Source organism: Myxine glutinosa, chromosome 4 (genome assembly GCF_964187855.1).
Source record: "Myxine glutinosa chromosome 4, kmMyxGlut1.1, whole genome shotgun sequence".
NCBI classification, from domain to species: Eukaryota; Metazoa; Chordata; class Myxini; order Myxiniformes; family Myxinidae; genus Myxine; species Myxine glutinosa.
Genome location: NC_136264.1, coordinates 152,812,301 through 152,837,353, shown reverse-complemented (window position 1 = coordinate 152,837,353; position 25,053 = coordinate 152,812,301). Strand labels below are relative to the sequence as shown.

General features: G+C 46.9%; 1 protein-coding gene across 1 annotated transcript in view; it reads left to right on the top strand.

Annotated features, from left to right (window-relative positions):
• The window catches only part of LOC137425975 (ileal sodium/bile acid cotransporter-like), a 77,606-nt gene that overhangs the window by 40,982 nt on the left and 11,571 nt on the right, over positions 1-25,053 (top strand). Inside the window, exon 5 of the mRNA XM_068114698.2 lies at positions 7,370-7,488. Within this exon, the coding sequence (XP_067970799.2) occupies positions 7,370-7,488 (119 nt within the window). The remainder of the gene's footprint in view (positions 1-7,369; positions 7,489-25,053) is intronic.

The window sequence follows — 25,053 nt, the reverse complement described above, 5'->3', positions numbered from 1 at the left end:
CATAGTTTTCCAACGTGAAATAAATGAATACGCTGTCAAATGTGCCGTCCGAGGCAGAGTCCGATCGCCACGTTCGGCACACGTGATAGCTCGCTGCCCTCTGATTGGTTGAAGCGTTTTTTGGACATAGCTCGGTAAGTACTTGTCCGATTAATTTCAAACCTTGAAAAGGCACATCCTCGGGTCCCCAGCAATATACCTGGCAAGTTTAAAGTATATCGGACCCGTGGTTGTCGAGAAACAGCGGTCACAGACAAACGTACAAACAGAGATTACTGGAATTATAGATAGACTAGGGCATGCCCGTACTATATATAAGCTAGGACGTGCCCGTACGTGGGTGCCCGTTCCTTGCCAAAAAAAAAAAAAAAAAAAAATTTGTGTAGGGGTGTGTGTGTGTGTGTAAACATCCTAGGGCGTGCCCGTACGTGGGTGCAAAAAAACATGCGTGCAAACAACAACAAAAAAAAACTTTGAAACCACGTGGCAGTAACGACCACAGAACCCCCCCCCCCCTCTATTTACATGAATGGTTTGGTCCATTCGCAACGACCACAGAACCCCCCCCCTCTATTTACATGCAATGGTTTGGTCCATTCGCAACGCCAAAGCGAACGGCGAACGGCTAAATCGCCATAGCTCGGTAAGTACTTGTCCGATTAATTTCAAACCTTGAAAAGGCACATCCTCGGGTCCCCAGCAATATACCTGGCAAGTTGCAAGTATATCGGACCGGTAGTTGTCGAGAAATCGTTGTCGCATACATACACACACACATACACACAGAGATTACTGGAATTATAGATAGATGAATCGTGAGAAAATGACACTGAAACAAACAAAAAATAATAATTTTAAAAATGTTTTAAAACTCCTATTGAGGTGTATAGTGTTAAAAATGTGATCAATTAAGTTTCATTGCGATTGACCTTGGGAGCTCAGAAGGAACACATTACCAAGCAGATTGTAGAGCGCTCGCCAAGTGGCTTAAGCATTCATGCAAGCATTCCAACACAATAGTTGATAAGGAATGGCTAATCGTGTGTTTGTAAGATACTAGGGCATGCCCGTACTATATATATACACAAAGAATTAAGTTAAGCACCCCTACACAACGAATTAAGGTAAGCACCCCCTAATATATATTCTTTGTGTATATGTATACATTGGCATATATTCTAAGGTATGTGAGATCAAATAATGATTGGTATGACATTAGCAATTATCCATTGATGAAATTGAGTGATCAAAGTGAAAAAAAGTGATTGGTTGAGTCAGTGATCCGATCACGTGGGTCCTACACACGTTATTGACGCAAAGATCGCTAGAGGTCTTCACAGAACAATGACTGTACGTTAGAAAACATAAACGTCATCCACACTGTCTGTGATGGACCTATAGCTCCATACTTAAATTGAGGTGAAAATATGCCTAAAATTCCCAAAAAATTTCACCTTAAATTATTCAGAATAAAATATTGAAAACGGCATGATTGTTATGTTTTTATGTGACCATAATATCACTTCTCCAGAAAATATAGCAATATCATGGGTATATTACACTGTTTTGACGACAACAAACTTGTAATGTGCGAGGTTGTAAAAAAACGGGGGGGGTGCTTAACTTAATTCTTTGTGTATATATCTAAAATTATATCCCCCCCTCTATTTACATGAAATGGTTTGGTCCAAAGCGAACGGCTTGCGAGTACGGTGGCAATCCCCCCCCCTCTATTTACATGAAATGGTTTGGTCCAAAGCGAACGGCTTGCGAGTACGGTGACAATCCCCCCCCTCTATTTACATGAAATGGTTTGGTCCAAAGCGAACGGCTTGCGGAGTTTGGTAAAGAAATCGCCATAACGTGCACAAACGCGCAGGAAAGCGAAAGAATCGCAAAGTAGTTTTAATTAGTTTTAAAACATAGTTTAACGCCAACATAGTTTGCCAACGTGAAATAAATGAATACGCTCTCAAATGTGCCGTCCGAGGCAGAGTCTGTTCGCCACGTTCGGCACACGTGATAGCTCGCTGCTCTCTGATTGGTTGAATCGTTTTTTGGACATAGCTCGCTAACTACTTGTCCGATTAATATGAAACCTTGAAAAGGCACATCCTCGGGTCCCCAGCAATATACCTGGCAAGTTTAAAGTATATCGGACCCGTGGTTGTCGAGAAACAGCGGTCACAGACATACATACATACATACATACATACATACATACATACATACATACACACAGAGATTACTGGAATTATAGATAGATTGAGTTATAAGCGACACATCACTGTGTCTAGCAGACAGAAGGTAACTGCGTTTCATGTCCCAAAATGTGGCAAAGCTTTGTATGGAGACTGGCGGTTATGTTTCTGGGCCGTTGGAGAGAAAGGCGTGGCTTGGCTCAAAGGCGGTTCTTCTGGCATTGGGGTAGAGGAGGGAAGGCGTGGCCTGTAGAATGGGCGTCGCTTATAAGCCACAGACACGAACTCAGCTTTATATCTGCAATAACAAGCATTCTGAGTATTGCGCTGCAATACATGTCCCCTACCAAAGTTCAAAGTGCCATAACTTTGTCAAAAATGATCGAATATGCAAATTTATGCACAGTTGATGCTGGTTTTCAAACTTGATCTGAGGTATGCTGAGACACGTGTGTCACGCCTCGCCTCGTTGATAAGCCCGCAAGGTCGCTCCGTGGAGCGGCCTGCACGTATTGCACTGTGTGAATTACATAAATTATTACCAACTCACGGTCTGAGGTACTAGCGATTCAAGAGATATCCATTTTTTTATGGCACATTGGAGAAGCCAATGCGAGGTTTCTTCTTCCTCAGCTTGTCACAACTCTGTCAAATGCGATCGATTTAAAAAAGTCAGAATTTGACCAAATCTGTTTTATTCGTTTGTTAATATACCTCAGCTATTGACAAATCTTAAATTAGAATTTTATTTGAGGTTAAAATGACCGCGACAGGTCGTGTCCAACGATGCTTTCAGTCTGTACACGTGATAAATAATTAAATCCGCACACCTACCGCCTCTTCTTCTTCACGCAATAACAACTTCTAGCTTCCAGATCGTACATCCAATCATCTTGAAATTTTGCACACTTGTTACACTTCATGACTTCTACTATAGTATGAAGTTTCACGTCGATCAATAAAGCGATTCAAGAGATATCCATTTTTAAAAATATTTTCGTTAAATTAACGATATCTGCCAAACCACGTGAGCTATCGCAAATTCCAAATGGACATTTTAGTAGACTGACATGCGGAACAGATATGTGAAGTTTCCCCTCGATTGGATCAAAAATGAGGGAGGGGCTCGGTTTTAAAGGTTCATGCTTTGAAACGTCATAACTCTGAAACCATGTGACGCATGACGTCATGCTCGCTGACTTTTTTGTTCGTCATGGGTATGCGATTCTGCCTGCAAAGTTTAGCCTCGATCTGTTCAGCCGTTGCAGAGAAAAATGGTTTTTCGTGTTTTCATGAAAAACAATATGGCGCCCGAACCACGTGACCTGCGACATCATAATTACCATTAAAATATTCTACAGACCGAGTCCCTCCTATGGTGAAAATTTGATCTCAATCGGTCCTATTATTGCAGAGAAAATCTTTTTGAAAGGAAATTAAAACGTAAAATGGCACTGAGTTAAGGATCATCAGAATTATCAGAATTCCCAAAGTTCAAAGTGCCATAACTTTGTCAAAAATGATCGAAACGTCGTGACGTTCGAACTTGATCTGTAACCTATCATGAGGAAACCATGTGCCAAGTTTGAAATCATTAGCATTAAGCGTTTAGAAAAAAAGTCCGGAAAACTGTTCTTTGCGTGACGGACTGACAGACTGACGGACTGACGGACGGAGGGACGGTGTGCAAACCTATAGTCCCCTCCGGTGTACACCGGTAGGGGACTAATAAAAGGCAGTGTCCGTCCGTCCGTCTCCGCCATAACTCCAAAGCCATGAAACATAGCGGCCCCAAACTTTGCATGCATACACCTGGACCTCCAACAGATTGCAGGGATGAAAAATGGGTGTTTGGGTGTGTTAAAACATCATTTTTGAAGAAGATTAACAAAGGTATTCATAACAAAAAAAAAACCCAATGTGGTGGCTTACCAATATGGCGGCCCGCCATCTTGGTCAGCGCACTGCCCCTCGCTGGGTTCTTTAGCTGCCATTTTGTTTTGGCCTACTCAAACGTGCCTTGCCTTGGAAACACGATCGATAATTATCATTAAATAATTGAAGCATATCATCAAAATATGGATTCGGATATGAGGATTGGATGTGTAGACTAAATAATGTCCAAATCTGGAGTGAAATCTGACAAAATGTACCATGTATAGTCAGGTTCACTATGTCAATAAATTATATTTCGTTCAAAATCATGGTAGATTAGCAAACCTATACATTTTTGGAAAGGTTATAGCATAAGGAAACTAAAAATCAATGTTTACATTTGGAGAGATACCTGTATGGCGGCCATTTTGGATTTTCAAAATGGCCACTGTAAAATACATATTTTGTTCTATTTCTGCCTCTAATTACCCTAAAAACTTTTTAAAATATACTAAACCTATATTTTCAGGGACAAGGAATCCAATGAAAGTATCAAATTAGTGCTATGGGGACTGGTAAGACACGAATCAAAGGTTTTGAATTGCAAAATACTGTCTTTATATTCGCGATAAGTTGCATAATCAAATACATGTTATCATTTTGTACAGGCAGTTAATAACATCAAAATGTGTCACAATAATTCATATCACCAAACATACACAGGCAGTCAGCAAAATCATATATACACATGCAGTCAGTATAACTTCACATCTACACAGGCAGTCAATGACAAAATATACACAGGCAGTCAATGGCATCAAACATACACGATTACAGAATATGCCATTTAGAGTTCGTCATCACTGTCCTGTGTGTCGTATCCGACAATATAGTCCGCATCGTTTTCACAGTCCGTTCCACACAAGCAAAGGTCGGTCAAATTGATTGGCAAATCGAATTGGTCGAATGGTCGATCGAATCGAATTCGATGAATCGAATCGAATCGATCGAATTGGTCGAATGGTCGAATGGTCGATCGAAGCGATTGGTCGAATGGTAGAATTGGTCGAATGGTCGATCGAAGCGATTGGTCGAATTGGTCGAATGGAATTGGTCGATTGGTCGAATTGGTCGAATCGAATTGGTCGATTGGTCGAATTGGTCGAATCGAATTGGTCGGAATTGGCAAATGTAAACATTGATTTTCAGATTTTCCATGTAATAACGTTTTCAAAAATGTATAGGTTTGCTAATCTACCATGATTTTGAACGAAAAAACATAGTGAACCTGACTAGTATAACGATTGGTGAACGCTATTCAGGCTGCTTTTGCAAGCCATGGTGTTACAATAGACAGAGCTCCATTTTTGTTTTTAGTCACAAGGCCGGGAGGTTTGGGTGTGTTATTACACCCTTTTTAAAATTTGTATGCTCTCAGTGGTTTCCACATGATTTGCTGCTTGAAATAGATCTGTTTTTAAAATTCCTCAGCCATTTAACCACAAGCAATCAGCTTGCTATCGCTTGCCAAGCCGGCCATTCCTTATCACCCATTTCGTTGGAGTGCTTGCTGGAGTGCTTAAGCTGCTTGGCGAGGTCTCTACAAATACAAATTAAGTGAGAAATGCACGTGTACTTAATTAATTAGTCACAAGGCCGGGGAAGTTTGGGTGTGTTATAACACCCTTTTTGAATATGATTAACGAGGTGAACCATCACTTGGTGAACACTATTCAGGCTGCTTTTGCAAGGCGCATGGCGTTTTTGTTTTCACGTACCCATTTTTTAATTGACTACCATTTTTGTGCGATATAGTCACTCTCTCCCTTTCCCCCTCCCCGCTTCCTCGCTCCACCCTCCTTCCCTTCTCTCTCTCTCCTCCCTGCTCCTCCCCTGCCTCGCTCCCCCACCCCTCCTCACCCCCTTCCTCCGTTCACCCCCTTTCCCACTCCACCCTCCCTTCTTCTCTCCTCCCTCATTTCTCTCTCTCCCCTCCACCCTCCCTCCTCTCACTCCCACTCCACTACCTTTCCTTCCTCCTCCCTTCCCTTCTCACCATTTCCCCCCCTCCCCTCCCTCTTCTCCCCTTGCCCCTCCCCTCCCTTTTCTCCCCTTGCTCCTCCCTTCCCTTTTCTCCCCTTGCCCCTCCTCCTCCCCTAGCCCCTCGCCCTCCCCTAGCCCCTCGCCCTCCACTCGCCCCTACCCTTTCCCCCCACCCACCTCCTTTGCCACCTTCCTCTTCCCCCACCCACCTCCTTTGCCACCTTCCTCTTCCCCCCCCCCCCCCACCTCTTCCTTTCCCCCCTTTCCCTTCCCCTCCCCCTCCCCTCCCCTCTTCTCACCCCTTCCCCTTTCCTCCCTCCCTCCTCCTCCCCTCTCCCTCCCTTCTCTCCTCACACCCTCCTCTGCTCCCCCCCCCATTCATATTCCCATTAGGAAGTGACTCATTGTTACCCGGCAATGCCAGGTACTTTTGCTGGTCGAAGATAATGCAAAGATTAACTGATGAGATTTTGGCATCAAGAGGTCAAAGGTTAGAGTCTGTAATATATTTTTGTCTCTGCCATAACTTACGGACCACTAAAGAGAACTAAGTCAAACTTAGTACAAGTATGTATAATGATGTAAAGATAAACGGATTTGATTATGGGGTCAAGAGGTTAAAGGTCAGAGTTAGGTAAAAATTATGTTACTGTTTTATGTTACTTCTGTGTTCTAGCTCTTCCATGAGCCTTGACTATGTCTACAAAAACACCACTCATGATGTTTTCCATTTACAATGCAAGAAAAAAAATTAAAAATTAAAAACTTAACCCCAATTTCTGAATGACCCCATTATTCCCCAGGATAGTGTTTTATTTATCATTTAATTGTATTGTTCACTGAGGCAGGTGATAATTCTCCCATCAAATTTAAATAACAATTATAATTAATTACTAGTTTAATTCACTCGTACTTGTGCACTGCTGAAACTGTTTCTTGGCTCGGTTTTTGAAACTGTCTCCTCTTCTTTTGTACACGTGGATTTGCCACTGATGCCCCCTGTAGGTTAGAGCAGGAATTTGTAATTGATTAAAGGTGCTCGTGATTTTGTATTTATAGGTATCTTTTTATCCAGATATTTTTGTTATATATTTAAAATTGTAAAGGAGAATTTCAGCATCTATGGAGCTAATGATGGGCACGTTTTTTTTTCATCAATAGCTCTTTAATATCATGATTTTGCATCACCTTTGTGTCAATGAGATTGTACTTTTATCTCCTGCCATGTTGTCCTCCTTACTCCCCAACAGCATCAGCATGACGAGTGCATCCTCACTGCTGGCCTTGGGCTTCATGCCTCTATGTTTGCTAGTGTACACCAAACCTTGGATAGATGGCAGCACCATCACAATTCCATACCTCACGCTCGGTCTGAACCATACCACTCATTTCATGTACACTGTCTCATTTGTAGTACCATTGGCTAAGTCTCTCTTCATTTGGATTACTAGGGCATGCCCGTACTATATATATATCTAAAAGTATATCCCCCCCCCCTCTATTTACATGCAATGGTTTGGTCCAAAGCGAACGGCTTGCGAGTACGGTGACAATCCCCCCCCTCTATTTACATGAAATGGTTTGGTCCAAAGCGAACGGCTTGCGAGTACGGTGACAATCCCCCCCTCCCCCCCTCTATTTACATGAAATGGTTTGGTCCAAAGCGAACGGCTTGCGAGTACGGTGACAATCCCCCCCCTCTATTTACATGAAATGGTTTGGTCCAAAGCTAACGGCTTGCGGACGCGGAGTTTGGTAAAGAAATCGCCATCGCGTGCACAAATGCGCAGGAAAGCGAATGAATCGCAAATTAGTTTAAAAACATAGTTTAACGCCCGAGCGAGTTTAACGCAATCGCAAATCGCATCGCAAAGCGAAAGAATCGCAAATTAGTTGTAATTAGTTTTAAAACATAGTTTAATGCCAACATAGTTTGCCGACGGGAAATAAATGAATACGCTCTCAAATGTGCCATCCGAGGCAGAGTGTGTTCGCCACGTTCGGCACACGCGATAGCTCGCTGCTCTCTGATTGGTTGAATCGTTTTTTGGACATAGCTCGGTAAGTAATTGTCCGATTAATATGAAACCTTGAAAAGGCACATCCTCGGGTCCCCAGCAATATACCTGGCAAGTTTAAAGTATATCGGACCCGTGGTTGTCGAGAAACAGCGGTCACAGACAAACGTACAAACAAACAAACACACAGAGATTACTGGAATTATAGATAGATAATACAAAGTAGGTGGGAGAAAATGGTAAATAACCATCTATACCAAAATTTTATTTGAGGCCCTGGTTTCCGGATCTTTCCGTATCACCCTCAGATGGTAGTTGGTAGTTTTGGGAACCAGCGTCTTCACCTGCATTTTTATTGCTCAACGTAATCTTATAATAATGGCAGATCACTAAATGATTATGAATTGGTAGTGGCAAAATTTGGAAACTCGTATGGGAAGTGACATCACAGTTGTGCTTCAGATTTCTGGATATTTCCAAAGCAGCAGCAAAGAATGTCGAAATGATATTTCTTTTCTGGTGAACAATTAAACCACCTTTAGAGGCCATTTTTCCCCGCAAAGCGGGGGTTGGCCTTTTTCGGGAACAGTGGTTGGTGTTGTTTTTTTTTGGTCCCCTTTTGGAAGCAATGTTTTACGGCCAGATGCCCTTCCTGCCGCCAACCCTTTTTGTCGCCTTTTACGACAAGCAGGGAATTACCAGTGAACTGGTTCTTAATTTGCCGACCTCGGAAGGATGACAGGCTGAGTCAACCCCCCTGGCGTTAATTCAGCGATCGACCGGGATTCGAACCCAGGATCCTAGGATCCTAAGCCGGCACCCTAGCCACTAGCCCAACACCAGGGACTCATTCTGGTGAACAATTGCACATCAGAATTGGAAGACTCCTGTGTGAAATCGCCTTACCTGGAAACAGGAAGTCATAGCTGTCTCCTTCATTAACTCTTCTGCATTAAATATTACAAGCAACGGTACCCGCCCTATGGGCGGAGCTTCAATTGGGAGGCCCAAATGAAAGGCAAATATCAGAAATTGAAGGGTTTTTTATTTTAAACGATTCATATAAACATCTGTTGAATCATATCACACGCAAATCATCAAAATGTAAACAGTACATGGCGCCCATTTTGAAAAATGATTGAATTCTGCAAAACGGAAGCGGCCGCTACACGTCTTTCTCAGTCACACGTTTATGTGTGAAGAGTGCGCGCCGAATCTGTAACACGGAAGCGGCCGCTACACCTCTTTCTCAGTCGCTTTGCACACGCTGCTGTGTTACTTCGGAGCCGCACGTTTATATAGGAAGAGTTCGTCAGGAGTCGATCTACTCTCTCATGGTACGTAGAATAAACAGTATTTGTAGAATTTCACCAAAAGCCACATCACAGCTCATATCGGTAAATATTATTCCATCGTGTTTGGAAAAATAGGGAAAATTGGAAAACTTGGAAAAATTGGAAAAAACAATATAGCCTATTTTACACCCAGGGGTCCCAGGAATACCCACCCAAAATATCGTTGCGATCGGTTGAGCCGTTTTTGCGGTACCTTCAAACGGACGGACGGACATTTGGTGAATTATAGTAAGATATGACACTCACCTATATTTTCCAAGGTGTGGGCATTTGCCATACGAGGTGCCTTCTTGCATACATTTCGGACTTCATTCGTGGAACCAAACATGGCGCTCTCGACGATGTCTTTTCCTCTATACTCCTGCTTGAAGCTGGTGTCCACTGTACTGTGTCCTTGAACTTATTCTGTTATAATCTAGAATAAATAAACTGTCTTCTTCCCTGTAGCTGGTGAACGGCATTTACCATTTTTCAGCTGATGGTGTTTGGACACTGCCTAAAAGTTTACCATCCATGTTTCGGGAATTCTGGAGCTGCCTTCCTCTCTGCTGGTCTGCATAAAATCCCAGCTTGTGTATCAACATGGAACATGACTTTTAATTCAGGAAAATCTCAAGCTCTCCCAATGAAATCCAAGCAAGTCACCCCCACCTTGAAATCGACTTCAGTGGAGAGCTGCTTTAAGACGAGCGGTACTGTCTCTGAAACCGCTCTCTCTCTCACCATCTGCCACAATCTCTCTAGGTTTGGTCAGAAGGTCAATTTGACTCCATATGTATATGCCACTTCTGCATTACCTGCCACACCAGATCCTCCTTGAAAGCCCCTTAATTTCTCACAGCTTTGAAGTCATTTGTCTGTTGTTCATTCAAGAATGCTTCTCCACAATAGGCCGGGGCAGCACCCACCCATCTGACACTACAATACATGCTGTTGAATCGAAAGCACTGATGATCATTGCCATTTCCCACAAGTTGCAGGATCAGGTGCTTGTCTTCCGCATCACCCCAGACAGAATGGCTGCCCTGCTTTTACGTCCATTGTCCACACAACTTTTTCTGGTTGAAACTCTTTCTCCCTTCCCACTCTTCTACCTCCACCCTCCATCCCCTCCCCTCACCAGACTCTAGGTTGGTTTGTAAACTGATTGTCTTCTGTTATGAGCTCTTCCATTATATTGTTACTGTCGCGGTTAAGATGTTATATTGACCGAGCGGTGGTGTATTACCGCGACCTAACACTAACAGTTCCCCCGATTCTTCCCCAACTCACCCGATTCACCCCAAACTTTGGCCGTATCGCACCGCAGCTGCCCAATCTGGAAAACTCTAAAACGACCGAATGCAAAGAGGAAAAGGAATAAGACGAGAAGACGGACAGAAGAGTAATTGGATTTATTATACACACAAGCAAAAAGAAAGCAGTCACGTTTATTTACAGACGAGATTAGATACACAGTGCAACGCTAGTTACCTACAGTCTTAATTAACCCAGGGACAGAACAAACAAAAGACAGACTCACGTACGCAAATGGATGGAAATTGCAGGCAGGAATGACAGGAGGTGGGTGGCTGGAGGAAGGCCCGGAGCTGGCTGGAGTTTGATCCCGCACGGGACGTCGGGCTGGACCTCGACGGCCGCCGATGCCACCGATCCTGTCGTGTGCGCGGGGTAGCGGGTCGGAGCTGCTTGGTGGAGCCAAGCCAACGCTGCTGGTGGGGGTCTGGCGTGACGGGTTCTCTCGCGTGACGGGTTCTCTCTCTTACTAACTCCAGGACTCTTTCTCTCTTGCTTAGTCCAACTCTTCCTCACCACCGACAACTCAACGCAACCCCTCCACTCTCCGCAAACACTGACCACCACTGACGACCAACCCAGCTCTGAGCAAAAAAACCACACACTCCGCTCTTGTCGTAGCTTATCCCGTCAAAGCTCATCTCCTTTGGACACGCCCTGCCTTGGGTTATATAGGCCCCGCCCCTCAACCTTTGCGAACCTCCCCGATCGCTCTTCCTCCGCCCTTTCTAGCCAAACCCCTGGCTCATGGTTGGTCGAGTGGGGCTGGCTCACTCCTCCCCTCTATGACGAGGTGGAGACACGCCTTTCTTCTCCGACCCTGCCTCGTGGTCAATGGCGGTAATTGGAGCGGAGGTAGTTTCTAATCGACAAAAAGGGGGAATGGAGGTTTTGGGAATGGGAATGAAGGGAATCTATCTCTTTCACTTGGTGCAATGGAGTACTTCTATTAATGGGAGACACAGCCTTACCCTAAAACACAGAATAAGATATAACTATTGAACAGGGGTATTCTATGATTGGCTGTGGTGTGGATGCTTTATGGACTAATTATGGGATGCCCTTTGACCTTTACACAGCTCCGGAGGCAGGAGGCGCAGAATAAACAATAATAATAATTCACACAATCAAAAAAATATACAGTCCTCATATCCGCAACACTGCACCCTCCTCCTCATAGGCACGGTCCGGGCCTACAACTTTTTATTTAGTGTGACACGTAGGTGTAGTTCCCTCTACTTTAACCTGACCCTGAGTGCGACAGTTTTTAAAACATAAATAAATGTGTCCCGCTGCTCCATTGCACCCTGCCTAACAGACTTACACCCACAGTTAACCGAATTGCGGAATTGTCTTCAAACTATACACTGACGGTGGGGAGCATTATTTACAATGACGCTATTTTTATTTACAAAACTAACCCAGGACCTGTGATTGTTCTTTCTGGGGGGGAGACAGTCTGCTCTGCATCAATGCACCATGAAAGCACCCAAAAACGCACCAATACACCCCCAAGCACCAATCGGTGCAGTCACCATTGTTCAAGAAAATAAAACCAACAACCCCTAACCCTGCAGGTGATCTCTTGCTCTTCGGCTCCCTCTGCTGGTTATTATTATTTGTTCTTCCAGATGTTGTCTTTCTTTCATTTTCTTACTGGCGGCCTATTTGCAATAAAGTGTGCCCAACGTGTCCATTTTATTTTCTTTATTTATGGCCCACAGGGCCGACTACGTGTGGTTCACCTGTGGGGCATCGGTGCCCTGTGGCCAAGGTCCGCCAGCAAGATTTCGGGCCCTCATGGCCGGTTCCAGCAGAGGGGCCATGCCCCAACCCATGGGGTCCATAAGTGGTGCTCGGCCACAGACATGTGGTCCATAATGTGGTGCATCGATGCAGACAGCTGGTTCTGAGAGTTCCGGGCGCACAATGGCCGACTCACGCACGCTCCCCTCGGCGCCCCATGGCGCACAGGTCATGTGGGAGACAAAAGGGGGACAAGAGAAATGAGCAAGGGGTAAGGTCACAAGGGTACACGTCAATAAGGCAATGCAAGGCGAAATGCGTACGGAGAGCGAAGTGAGAAAGCTCGTCCCTACCGTACGTCACCCCCCTGTCACCTACACTACCCTTGCCCTTACCCCATATGTACAAAATCTACACATTTACAAATTTGTCGCTAATGTCTCGTCTCCCCATATTTCTCCAATACCAAATTCGTCACCACAATCCCTCTAACCAAAATTTGCCATCACCCAATTCATCATCAATCCTCATAAGGAGGAAGAGATGGAACAACAAAGCACAATGTCACACCCACGTCATGATGCGTCTCACAATCCAAACATTTGCACAGTAAAAAATAATCAAAACATGGCATGGTGTGGAGTACCTGTCACCTCAGGTGAGTGGATGCAGATGGTGCGAGGAGACTCCAATCCTAACTATCCTCTAAATGACCTTAACACACTTTACACTACCCGGGGTCTCTCCCTGCCAATCCATTGGCCAACTTACACTATGGGTTCTAAAAACCAATTCCCATTGACCAAACTGTGGTGCTTCTCAATTTGGGGTCTCACTCCCCCGATTCATCTCCCGGTGCCATCGCACAATTTCTGGGCTGCGACGTGTAGCTCTCCCAGCAGGACTACCCACCTGCACACCTCCACCACTGCAGTTGCCACCCGAGCTTACCTAGCTCCTCACCCTAACCTAACTAACTGGGGAAAGCCCCTCCTGGCTCTGTCACCCCACTCGGTGCCCTCTGGCACTGGGCTACCCGGGTCCGTCCTCCGGATCCTCGGGCCCCATCCACAACAACTACTACCGGCTCCAGAGCCCACCTGCGGCCTCACCTGGCCGACATCCTCACAGTGGTGGAGCGCCCAACCAACTACACACACTAACAGGCTACACGCCCAGCCATTTCCACAACACTAATGCACCCATCCAAAGACCATTCTTTCACCCGCACCACAGATGCCAATATCCAACCACAATTTACCTGTACCCTCTACCTAACACTTACACTACCCGCCCCGGGTATCCGTGATGGGGGTCCACTCTTCCCCCATTCACACCTTCGCACCATCCACTCCACTCCACAATTTCCACCATACTCACTCCACGACCATCCATTCCAATACTCCATACCATTTATTCCATACACCTGTCCTCCATTCACCTGTCGTTGCACACCTGTGCAATCATACCTGGTGCCACCTGCACCCTCCTCCTCTTCCTAGACCATTTGGTCAGCACAATACACAATCACCTTCACTCACTCATACACTGCTCCACACACCTGTTCAGTTGCACACCTGTGCAATCACACCTGTTCAATCCTCAAACACACGGCATCATCTCAGCTAACTACTCCCCTCTGAAACTTGCGCTTCCCAGTCGTCCCTTTAACTATTGCGCTCCCTCGTCATTATAATCCACACTAATCTACCTGCGTCCCCACTACAGGTATCCGTCACTAACTAATCTTAGCGTCACCTAATGTCATCTTCGCTAGATCCCTACACACAATATCCTAACCCACCCGGGCTAGTTTTCACTGCCATAAACCCCATAATCTAGTGCTCCTTTGCCCCCCCCCCTTCTGTGGGGGGATGGTGGACTGCCCATCCCACCACATCGGGGAGGTCCCACTATCAATTTGGCACACCAAATTTCAGCCAATCAACTGCCAATCACCGTACCAATCATCAAATTTTTTTTTTTTTTCTAATTTCGGGGCCAAAACACTATCCTCATCACCCGTCTACTTATTAGATCCTCTCGGTGCGCCAATTCCCTTCTAAAGCTCGGCTTCGTACAGCCGAGCAATGAATACGGGTTGTTTTGTGCCAGCGGCTGGATACGTCCTGCATTCGGGGCAGGGACGGGGGCTTACCCGGGCCGAGATCCCACGCACCACCTCGGCGTGGAGCCATCCAATGTCCCGATCTCGACCTGCCGGCACGTCTCAACAAAAAGTGGTCGCCATGACGACCCTTCCTATCGAGCTGCCCGCTCCGCCTAGTGGAGCACGGACGCGGCCGTTCCAAGCGAGGCCCAGCGTGGATCGCGTACGGCGGTCCTTTCGAACACGCCGTGGCTCGGATCCCCGCTGGTTCTCGCGGCACGCGAAGCCCGGCACGCACCGAGGGCCCGATTCGGCTAAAAGTCGCTCTAACCGCTAACCCGGTTACCGTCGATGCCTCACCTGCATGCTTACACGCATACGCTACCCCTTTCTTGCTACTACCTCCAGCTGTTCCCATGCTCCTCGTACCTTTCCTTACACACCTCGGTACACTCATTCCGCTCACCGACTTGGTCACACACCTGACCACCGAACACCTTGGCACACATTCGTCGCTCGCACACCTCACCAACACACCTCTTCGCGCCCCTTCCTCGGTCACCTGCAAACTTTTTATTTGGTTAGTGAGCACCTCATCATGATTTGAACACAGACCTTGTACATATTCCATGACTTCCTCCTTTATCTCCCTCTTAGTTTCCCTCCGTCTCTTCTTAATTTCACTCACCCCCTCTTCCACCTCCTCTAATTTTTCCTTTACCTCCTTCATCTCCCGGTGCGCCCCCTCTATCTCTTCCTCTAACGCCACCTTAACCGTTTCTATGTGCGTCCTCACCTCTCGGTCCTTCGTCTCCATTACTTCTGTCACCTCCTCCAACTTCTTCGTCAATCCCTCATGTACCATCTGACATTCCTTTTGTGTTGCTATTAATTCGTTTTTAATGTCCTTTTGTGTCGCTTTTAAACCCCCGATGATTGCAGTGTTCTTTTCCACTTGGTCCGCTAGTTCCCTTTGTCCGACTGTCAGCTGTTCTACTCCCTTCGTCAGACCCTCTATTCCCCCCTGTAACCTAGCCGTATTATTCCTCACCTCTTTCTCCATACGCTTCTCACCTCGCTTTACCTCCTCGCGTAGCCCCGAAACCTCCTCACTTACACCTCGTCGTATCCCCTCTTTCATCTCCTCCATCTCTTTTGTAGATGCCACCCTCATCTGTCCCAATTCATCCCTCTGAGCATCCAGTTTACTTTCTAACCCGATTTGCACCTCCTCTATCTGGTTCCCCATTCGTTTGATTTCCCTGGCAGATTGTTCCCCTATTTCCCGCAATTTGTATTCCATCCTATTTTCTAACCCCATTAACCCATTTTTCACCCCCTCTAACCCATTGTCTAATCCCTCAAATTTCTTGTCTAATCCCTCAAATTTAGCTTCTAGCCGTTCCCCCATTTCTCCCATTTTGCCCCCCATTTCTCCCATGTTGCCCCCCATTCGCTCACTATCAGCCCTCATTTGCTCACTATCAGCCCTCATTTGCTCACTCTGAGCATCCATCCGATTCCCCATTACCCCCATTTGGCCCTCCAATCGCTCCCCCTGAGCATCCATTTTTGCCATCATTTGAATCATAAAGACTCGCATGTACTCTGGCATCTCTGGCTCGGCTGCCGCGACCACGGGCGCAGCGCAATTTGGTACTGCTACGGTCACGGGCGCGGCAAAATTTGGTGCCGCTACACCCACGTGCGCGACGACGCCATCTTGTGCGTCTGATACTCCCTCAACCGCCTCCTCATTGCTCCCCTCCATTTGATCCTGGGTTACTCCTAACCCCTCCTCTAGCTCACCCACCGGCATCCGATCGCCTTGACCAGCCATGGCGCGATTTCCAAAATTTGGGTTTTTGTAAAACAAAAGCAAATTTCGGCTACTTTGTAATTTTGAGCGCGTTAAACGCTTCAGGTCCGAATCCGACACTTCTGACACCAATTGTTACTGTCGCGGTTAAGATGTTATATTGACCGAGCGGTGGTGTATTACCGCGACCTAACACTAACAGTTCCCCCGATTCTTCCCCAACTCACCCGATTCACCCCAAACTTTGGCCGTATCGCACCGCAGCTGCCCAATCTGGAAAACTCTAAAACGACCGAATGCAAAGAGGAAAAGGAATAAGACGAGAAGACGGACAGAAGAGTAATTGGATTTATTATACACACAAGCAAAAAGAAAGCAGTCACGTTTATTTACAGACGAGATTAGATACACAGTGCAACGCTAGCTTACCTACAGTCTTAATTAACCCAGGGACAGAACAAACAAAAGACAGACTCACGTACGCAAATGGATGGAAATTGCAGGCAGGAATGACAGGAGGTGGGTGGCTGGAGGAAGGCCCGGAGCTGGCTGGAGTTTGATCCCGCACGGGACGTCGGGCTGGACCTCGACGGCCGCCGATGCCACCAATCCTGTCGTGTGCGCGGGGTAGCGGGTCGGAGCTGCTTGGTGGAGCCAAGCCAACGCTGCTGGTGGGGGTCTGGCGTGACGGGTTCTCTCGCGTGACGGGTCCTCTCTCCAGGACTCTTTCTCTCTTGCTTAGTCCAACTCTTCCTCACCACCGACAACTCAACGCAACCCCTCCACTCTCCGCAAACACTGACCACCACTGACGACCAACCCAGCTCTGAGCAAAAAAAACACACACTCCGCTCTTGTCGTAGCTTATCCCGTCAAAGCTCATCTCCTTTGGACACGCCCTGCCTTGGGTTATATAGGCCCCGCCCCTCAACCTTTGCGAACCTCCCCGATCGCTCTTCCTCCGCCCTTTCTAGCCAAACCCCTGGCTCATGGTTGGTCGAGTGGGGCTGGCTCACTCCTCCCCTCTATGACGAGGTGGAGACACGCCTTTCTTCTCCGACCCTGCCTCGTGGTCAATGGCGGTAATTGGAGCGGAGGTAGTTTCTAATCGACAAAAAGGGGGAATGGAGGTTTTGGGAATGGGAATGAAGGGAATCTATCTCTTTCACTTGGTGCAATGGAGTACTTCTATTAATGGGAGACACAGCCTTACCCTAAAACACAGAATAAGATATAACTATTGAACAGGGGTATTCTATGATTGGCTGTGGTGTGGATGCTTTATGGACTAATTATGGGATGCCCTTTGACCTTTACACAGCTCCGGAGGCAGGAGGCGCAGAATAAACAATAATAATAATTCACACAATCAAAAAAAATATACAGTCCTCATATCCGCAACACTGCACCCTCCTCCTCTTAGGCACGGCCTGGGCCTACAACTTTTTATTTAGTGTGACACGTAGGTGTAGTTCCCTCTACTTTTAACCTGACCCTGAGTGCGACAGTTTTTAAAACATAAATAAATGTGTCCCGCTGCTCCATTGCACCCTGCCTAACAGACTTACGCCCACAGTTAACCGAATTGCGGAATTGTCTTCAAACTATACACTGACGGTGGGGAGCATTATTTACAATGACGCTATTTTTATTTACAAAACTAACCCAGGACCTGTGATTGTTCTTTCTGGGGGGGAGACAGTCTGCTCTGCATCAATGCACCATGAAAGCACCCAAAAACGCACCAATACACCCCCAAGCACCAATCGGTGCAGTCACCATTGTTCAAGAAAATAAAACCAACAACCCCTAACCCTGCAGGTGATCTCTTGCTCTTCGGCTCCCTCTGCTGGTTATTATTATTTGTTCTTCCAGATGTTGTCTTTCTTTCATTTTCTTACTGGCGGCCTATTTGCAATAAAGTGTGCCCAACGTGTCCATTTTATTTTCTTTATTTATGGCCCACAGGGCCGACTACGTGTGGTTCACCTGTGGGGCATCGGTGCCCTGTGGCCAAGGTCCGCCAGCAAGATTTCGGGCCCTCATGGCCGGTTCCAGCAGAGGGGCCATGCCCCAACCCATGGGGTCCATAAGTGGTGCTCGGCCACAGACATGTGGTCCATAATGTGGTGCATCGATGCAGACAGCTGGTTCTGAGAGTTCCGGGCGCACAATGGCCGACTCACGCACGCTCCCCTCGGCGCCCCATGGCGCACAGGTCATGTGGGAGACAAAAGGGGGACAAGAGAAATGAGCAAGGGGTAAGGTCACAAGGGTACACGTCAATAAGGCAATGCAAGGCGAAATGCGTACGGAGAGCGAAGTGAGAAAGCTCGTCCCTACCGTACGTCACCCCCCTGTCACCTACACTACCCTTGCCCTTACCCCATATGTACAAAATCTACACATTTACAAATTTGTCGCTAATGTCTCGTCTCCCCATATTTCTCCAATACCAAATTCGTCACCACAATCCCTCTAACCAAAATTTGCCATCACCCAATTCATCATCAATCCTCATAAGGAGGAAGAGATGGAACAACAAAGCACAATGTCACACCCACATCATGATGCGTCTCACAATCCAAACATTTGCACAGTAAAAAATAATCAAAACATGGCATGGTGTGGAGTACCTGTCACCTCAGGTGAGTGGATGCAGATGGTGCGAGGAGACTCCAATCCTAACTATCCTCTAAATGACCTTAACACACTTTACACTACCCGGGGTCTCTCACTGCCAATCCATTGGCCAACTTACACTATGGGTTCTAAAAACCAATTCCCATTGACCAAACTGTGGTGCTTCTCAATTTGGGGTCTCACTCCCCCGATTCATCTCCCGGTGCCATCGCACAATTTCTGGGCTGCGACGTGTAGCTCTCCCAGCAGGACTACCCACCTGCACACCTCCACCACTGCAGTTGCCACCCGAGCTTACCTAGCTCCTCACCCTAACCTAACTAACTGGGGAAAGCCCCTCCTGGCTCTGTCACCCCACTCGGTGCCCTCTGGCACTGGGCTACCCGGGTCCGTCCTCCGGATCCTCGGGCCCCATCCACAACAACTACTACCGGCTCCAGAGCCCACCTGCGGCCTCACCTGGCCGACATCCTCACAGTGGTGGAGCGCCCAACCAACTACACACACTAACAGGCTACACGCCCAGCCATTTCCACAACACTAATGCACCCATCCAAAGACCATTCTTTCACCCGCACCACAGATGCCAATATCCAACCACAATTTACCTGTACCCTCTACCTAACACTTACACTACCCGCCCCGGGTATCCGTGATGGGGGTCCACTCTTCCCCCATTCACACCTTCGCACCATCCACTCCACTCCACAATTTCCACCATACTCACTCCACGACCATCCATTCCAATACTCCATACCATTTATTCCATACACCTGTCCTCCATTCACCCGTCGTTGCACACCTGTGCAATCATACCTGGTGCCACCTGCACCCTCCTCCTCTTCCTAGACCATTTGGTCAGCACAATACACAATCACCTTCACTCACTCATACACTGCTCCACACACCTGTTCAGTTGCACACCTGTGCAATCACACCTGTTCAATCCTCAAACACACGGCATCATCTCAGCTAACTACTCCCCTCTGAAACTTGCGCTTCCCAGTCGTCCCTTTAACTATTGCGCTCCCTCGTCATTATAATCCACACTAATCTACCTGCGTCCCCACTACAGGTATCCGTCACTAACTAATCTTAGCGTCACCTAATGTCATCTTCGCTAGATCCCTACACACAATATCCTAACCCACCCGGGCTAGTTTTCACTGCCATAAACCCCATAATCTAGTGCTCCTTTGCCCCCCCTTCTGTGGGGGGATGGTGGACTGCCCATCCCACCACATCGGGGAGGTCCCACTATCAATTTGGCACACCAAATTTCAGCCAATCAACTGCCAATCACCGTACCAATCATCAAATTTTTTTTTTTTTTCTAATTTCGGGGCCAAAACACTATCCTCATCACCCGTCTACTTATTAGATCCTCTCGGTGCGCCAATTCCCTTCTAAAGCTCGGCTTCGTACAGCCGAGCAATGAATACGGGTTGTTTTGTGCCAGCGGCTGGATACGTCCCGCATTCGGGGCAGGGACGGGGGCTTACCCGGGCCGAGATCCCACGCACCACCTCGGCGTGGAGCCATCCAATGTCCCGATCTCGACCTGCCGGCACGTCTCAACAAAAAGTGGTCGCCATGACGACCCTTCCTATCGAGCTGCCCGCTCCGCCTAGTGGAGCACGGACGCGGCCGTTCCAAGCGAGGCCCAGCGTGGATCGCGTACGGCGGTCCTTTCGAACACGCCGTGGCTCGGATCCCCGCTGGTTCTCGCGGCACGCGAAGCCCGGCACGCACCGAGGGCCCGATTCGGCTAAAAGTCGCTCTAACCGCTAACCCGGTTACCGTCGCGTCGATGCCTCACCTGCATGCTTACACGCATACGCTACCCCTTTCTTGCTACTACCTCCAGCTGTTCCCATGCTCCTCGTACCTTTCCTTACACACCTCGGTACACTCATTCCGCTCACCGACTTGGTCACACACCTGACCACCGAACACCTTGGCACACATTCGTCGCTCGCACACCTCACCAACACACCTCTTCGCGCCCCTTCCTCGGTCACCTGCAAACTTTTTATTTGGTTAGTGAGCACCTCATCATGATTTGAACACAGACCTTGTACATATTCCATGACTTCCTCCTTTATCTCCCTCTTAGTTTCCCTCCGTCTCTTCTTAATTTCACTCACCCCCTCTTCCACCTCCTCTAATTTTTCCTTTACCTCCTTCATCTCCCGGTGCGCCCCCTCTATCTCTTCCTCTAACGCCACCTTAACCGTTTCTATGTGCGTCCTCACCTCTCGGTCCTTCGTCTCCATTACTTCTGTCACCTCCTCCAACTTCTTCGTCAATCCCTCATGTACCATCTGACATTCCTTTTGTGTTGCTATTAATTCGTTTTTAATGTCCTTTTGTGTCGCTTTTAAACCCCCGATGATTGCAGTGTTCTTTTCCACTTGGTCCGCTAGTTCCCTTTGTCCGACTGTCAGCTGTTCTACTCCCTTCGTCAGACCCTCTATTCCCCCCTGTAACCTAGCCGTATTATTCCTCACCTCTTTCTCCATACGCTTCTCACCTCGCTTTACCTCCTCGCGTAGCCCCGAAACCTCCTCACTTACACCTCGTCGTATCCCCTCTTTCATCTCCTCCATCTCTTTTGTAGATGCCACCCTCATCTGTCCCAATTCATCCCTCTGAGCATCCAGTTTACTTTCTAACCCGATTTGCACCTCCTCTATCTGGTTCCCCATTCGTTTGATTTCCCTGGCAGATTGTTCCCCTATTTCCCGCAATTTGTATTCCATCCTATTTTCTAACCCCATTAACCCATTTTTCACCCCCTCTAACCCATTGTCTAATCCCTCAAATTTCTTGTCTAATCCCTCAAATTTAGCTTCTAGCCGTTCCCCCATTTCTCCCATTTTGCCCCCCATTTCTCCCATGTTGCCCCCCATTCGCTCACTATCAGCCCTCATTTGCTCACTATCAGCCCTCATTTGCTCACTCTGAGCATCCATCCGATTCCCCATTACCCCCATTTGGCCCTCCAATCGCTCCCCCTGAGCATCCATTTTTGCCATCATTTGAATCATAAAGACTCGCATGTACTCTGGCATCTCTGGCTCGGCTGCCGCGACCACGGGCGCAGCGCAATTTGGTACTGCTACGGTCACGGGCGCGGCAAAATTTGGTGCCGCTACACCCACGTGCGCGAGGACGCCATCTTGTGCGTCTAATACTCCCTCAACCGCCTCCTCATTGCTTCCCTCCATTTGATCCTGGGTTACTCCTAACCCCTCCTCTAGCTCACCCACCGGCATCCGATCGCCTTGACCAGCCATGGCGCGATTTCCAAAATTCGGGTTTTTGTAAAACAAAAGCAAATTTCGGCTACTTTGTAATTTTGAGCGCGTTAAACGCTTCAGGTCCGAATCCAACACTTCTGACACCAATTGTTACTGTCGCGGTTAAGATGTTATATTGACCGAGCGGTGGTGTATTACCGGGAGACACAGCCTTACCCTAAAACACAGAATAAGATATAACTATTGAATAGGGGTATTCTATGATTGGCTGTGGTGTGGATGCTTTATGGACTAATTATGGGATGCCCTTTGACCTTTACACAGCTCCGGAGGCAGGAGGCGCAGAATAAACAATAATAATAATTCACACAATCAAAAAAATATACAGTCCTCATATCCGCAACAATATCATTGACTTCTATAAATAAAAACAAGACCGAAAGTCTAACAGTGGTGTAGCCCGGCTTGTTTGATACATTAGTTGAGGAGAATATTATGACCTGGGTGGAGATACCAGTGAGCAAATAATGTAAGTATTAAATTATTTTGAAGTACTCTAAATCTCTAAGCTGTCTGTCACCATGGAAGTGAAGAGATTGCATTGAGACAGTGGTTTATTCTATATGTTGGTCAGTTAGTCAACACTATCAAAGTGACCTCAGCACCAACCCGACACGCACCACTGTGTGTGATACCGAATGAGGTGTTTTACGGTGGTTGGAGTGCAAATCCTGCCACCAACCTCCTTGATAGAGGACCCAGTGAGTTGGTACTCATTTTGCTGACCTCGGAAGGATGACAGGCTGAGTCAACCCCACCTGGTGTTAATTCAACAGCTGCTCAGGATTCGAACTCAGGACCCTAGGATCCCAAGCCCTTCACCTTAACCGTTAAGCCAACACCAGGCTTCGGCAGTCATAAGAAATGCATCAATGTTTGAAGAGCCCTTAATTAAAGTTTTAATTATACATGATTTGGGGGGCATGCACCCCTCCCCCCTCACCACCCCCACCCCCCTGGTCATATATCATTACCCTGTTGTCATAATTTCAGTTCCCCCCCAATCATCAAGTGTGATAATTTGCCCCAACCAGGTATATGACATAAAATATGAACTTTCGTTCCCTAAAGGGTGTTGAGAGAAACATAACTGGCAAAGCCAAATGGCATTACATTCTACCTTTCAGACGCGTAATTGTCGGCTATAAAACTCACCCAATATGTAGGATAAATATGTGAGGGACAAACATACACACGGAGAGACAAACGTTGTAAACACAGGAAAAAACATCTACGCCGTAAAATTTCATCTTACTATAATTCACCAAATGTCCATCCGTCTGTCTGTCTGTCTGTCTGTCCATTCAAAGGTACCGTAAAAACTGCTGAACCGATCGCAACGATATCTTGGGTGGATAATCCTGGGATCTCCAGGAGTAACATTGGCTATTTAGTTTTCCCAATTTCAGCTTTAGTCTCCAGCATTCTCAGGTTTGGACTCCCGCATAACATTCGCGTTCGCATAACGTTCATTGTGACGATGTTTTCATTGTGACGATGTTGTTTACCCAGGTGCCGCACTAACGGCTGCACCGATCGCTGCACGGCTGCACCGATCGGACTCGGTGACCTCGGACAAAGACCTTTTATAAGGACACGGGTTGAAACCCTGCTTGAGAGAATTCCATCCCCCTCCCCGCCATCACGGCCGTCTCTCCAATTCACAATCCCACAAGATATGCGGAAAGGACGACCCAAAACCAATTATCTTCTTTTCGATTTGTATATAAACTTCATTAAAAGTAAATAATGACCTCGGCCAAAGTTCAAACGACGTTTAATCTCAACATGAGGGAATTCCACATAGCTATTTGGGCGGTGTATACGCTAACAGATCACTGTCTCCATCGATCTTGCCAAGGCCGTAACAGCTATCGGCTCAAAATCCTTTTAACTGTTGATTTGGTAGTTTTTACAATGAAGGAAACACGTATCGGGAGTACATACGACATAGCGATTGTGAATGTGACAGCTGTGAGGCGTCTTTTGCTTCGCATCGCAGTGACGGCGAGCACCAATATGGCGGCTGTAAGATTAAAATCTGGCTTCAAACCCCCTCACAGCCCAAAGCCTTCAACCAGACATATTAACACGCTCCTCCCCCTTCATTCCCGTTCTTCAAAGCAAAGCTGTAAAAATTGTTGTATCGCCATTATATATGACGAGCAACGGTACCCGCCCTATGGGTGAGGCTTCAATTGGGAAGCCCAAATGAAAAGGCAAAATATCAGAAATTGAAGGTTTTTTTATTTTAAACGATTCGTATAAACATCCGTTGAATCATATCACATGCAAATCATCAAAATCTAAACAGTATCTTTAGAATTTCAATAAAAGCCACATCACTGTTCATATCGGTAAATATTGTTACGGTTTTTAGAACCTTCACTTTATCAAATTTAGTATTAAAATCCCTAATAACCCCCCTTTGTACGTTTCCCCCTTTATTGGCTGTTAATTGGAATGAGTGCACCTTAGCTAGTCCATCGCACACACGTAGGCCACCATAGAACCTCTCTATAGTTATTTCTTTATTATGTGTATCAGTTAAGGCTCTGTTTTCCACTAGTTGACCTTGCGCTGCACCAAATCAAATAAGATAGATCCCCTTTCAATTGCCTAAA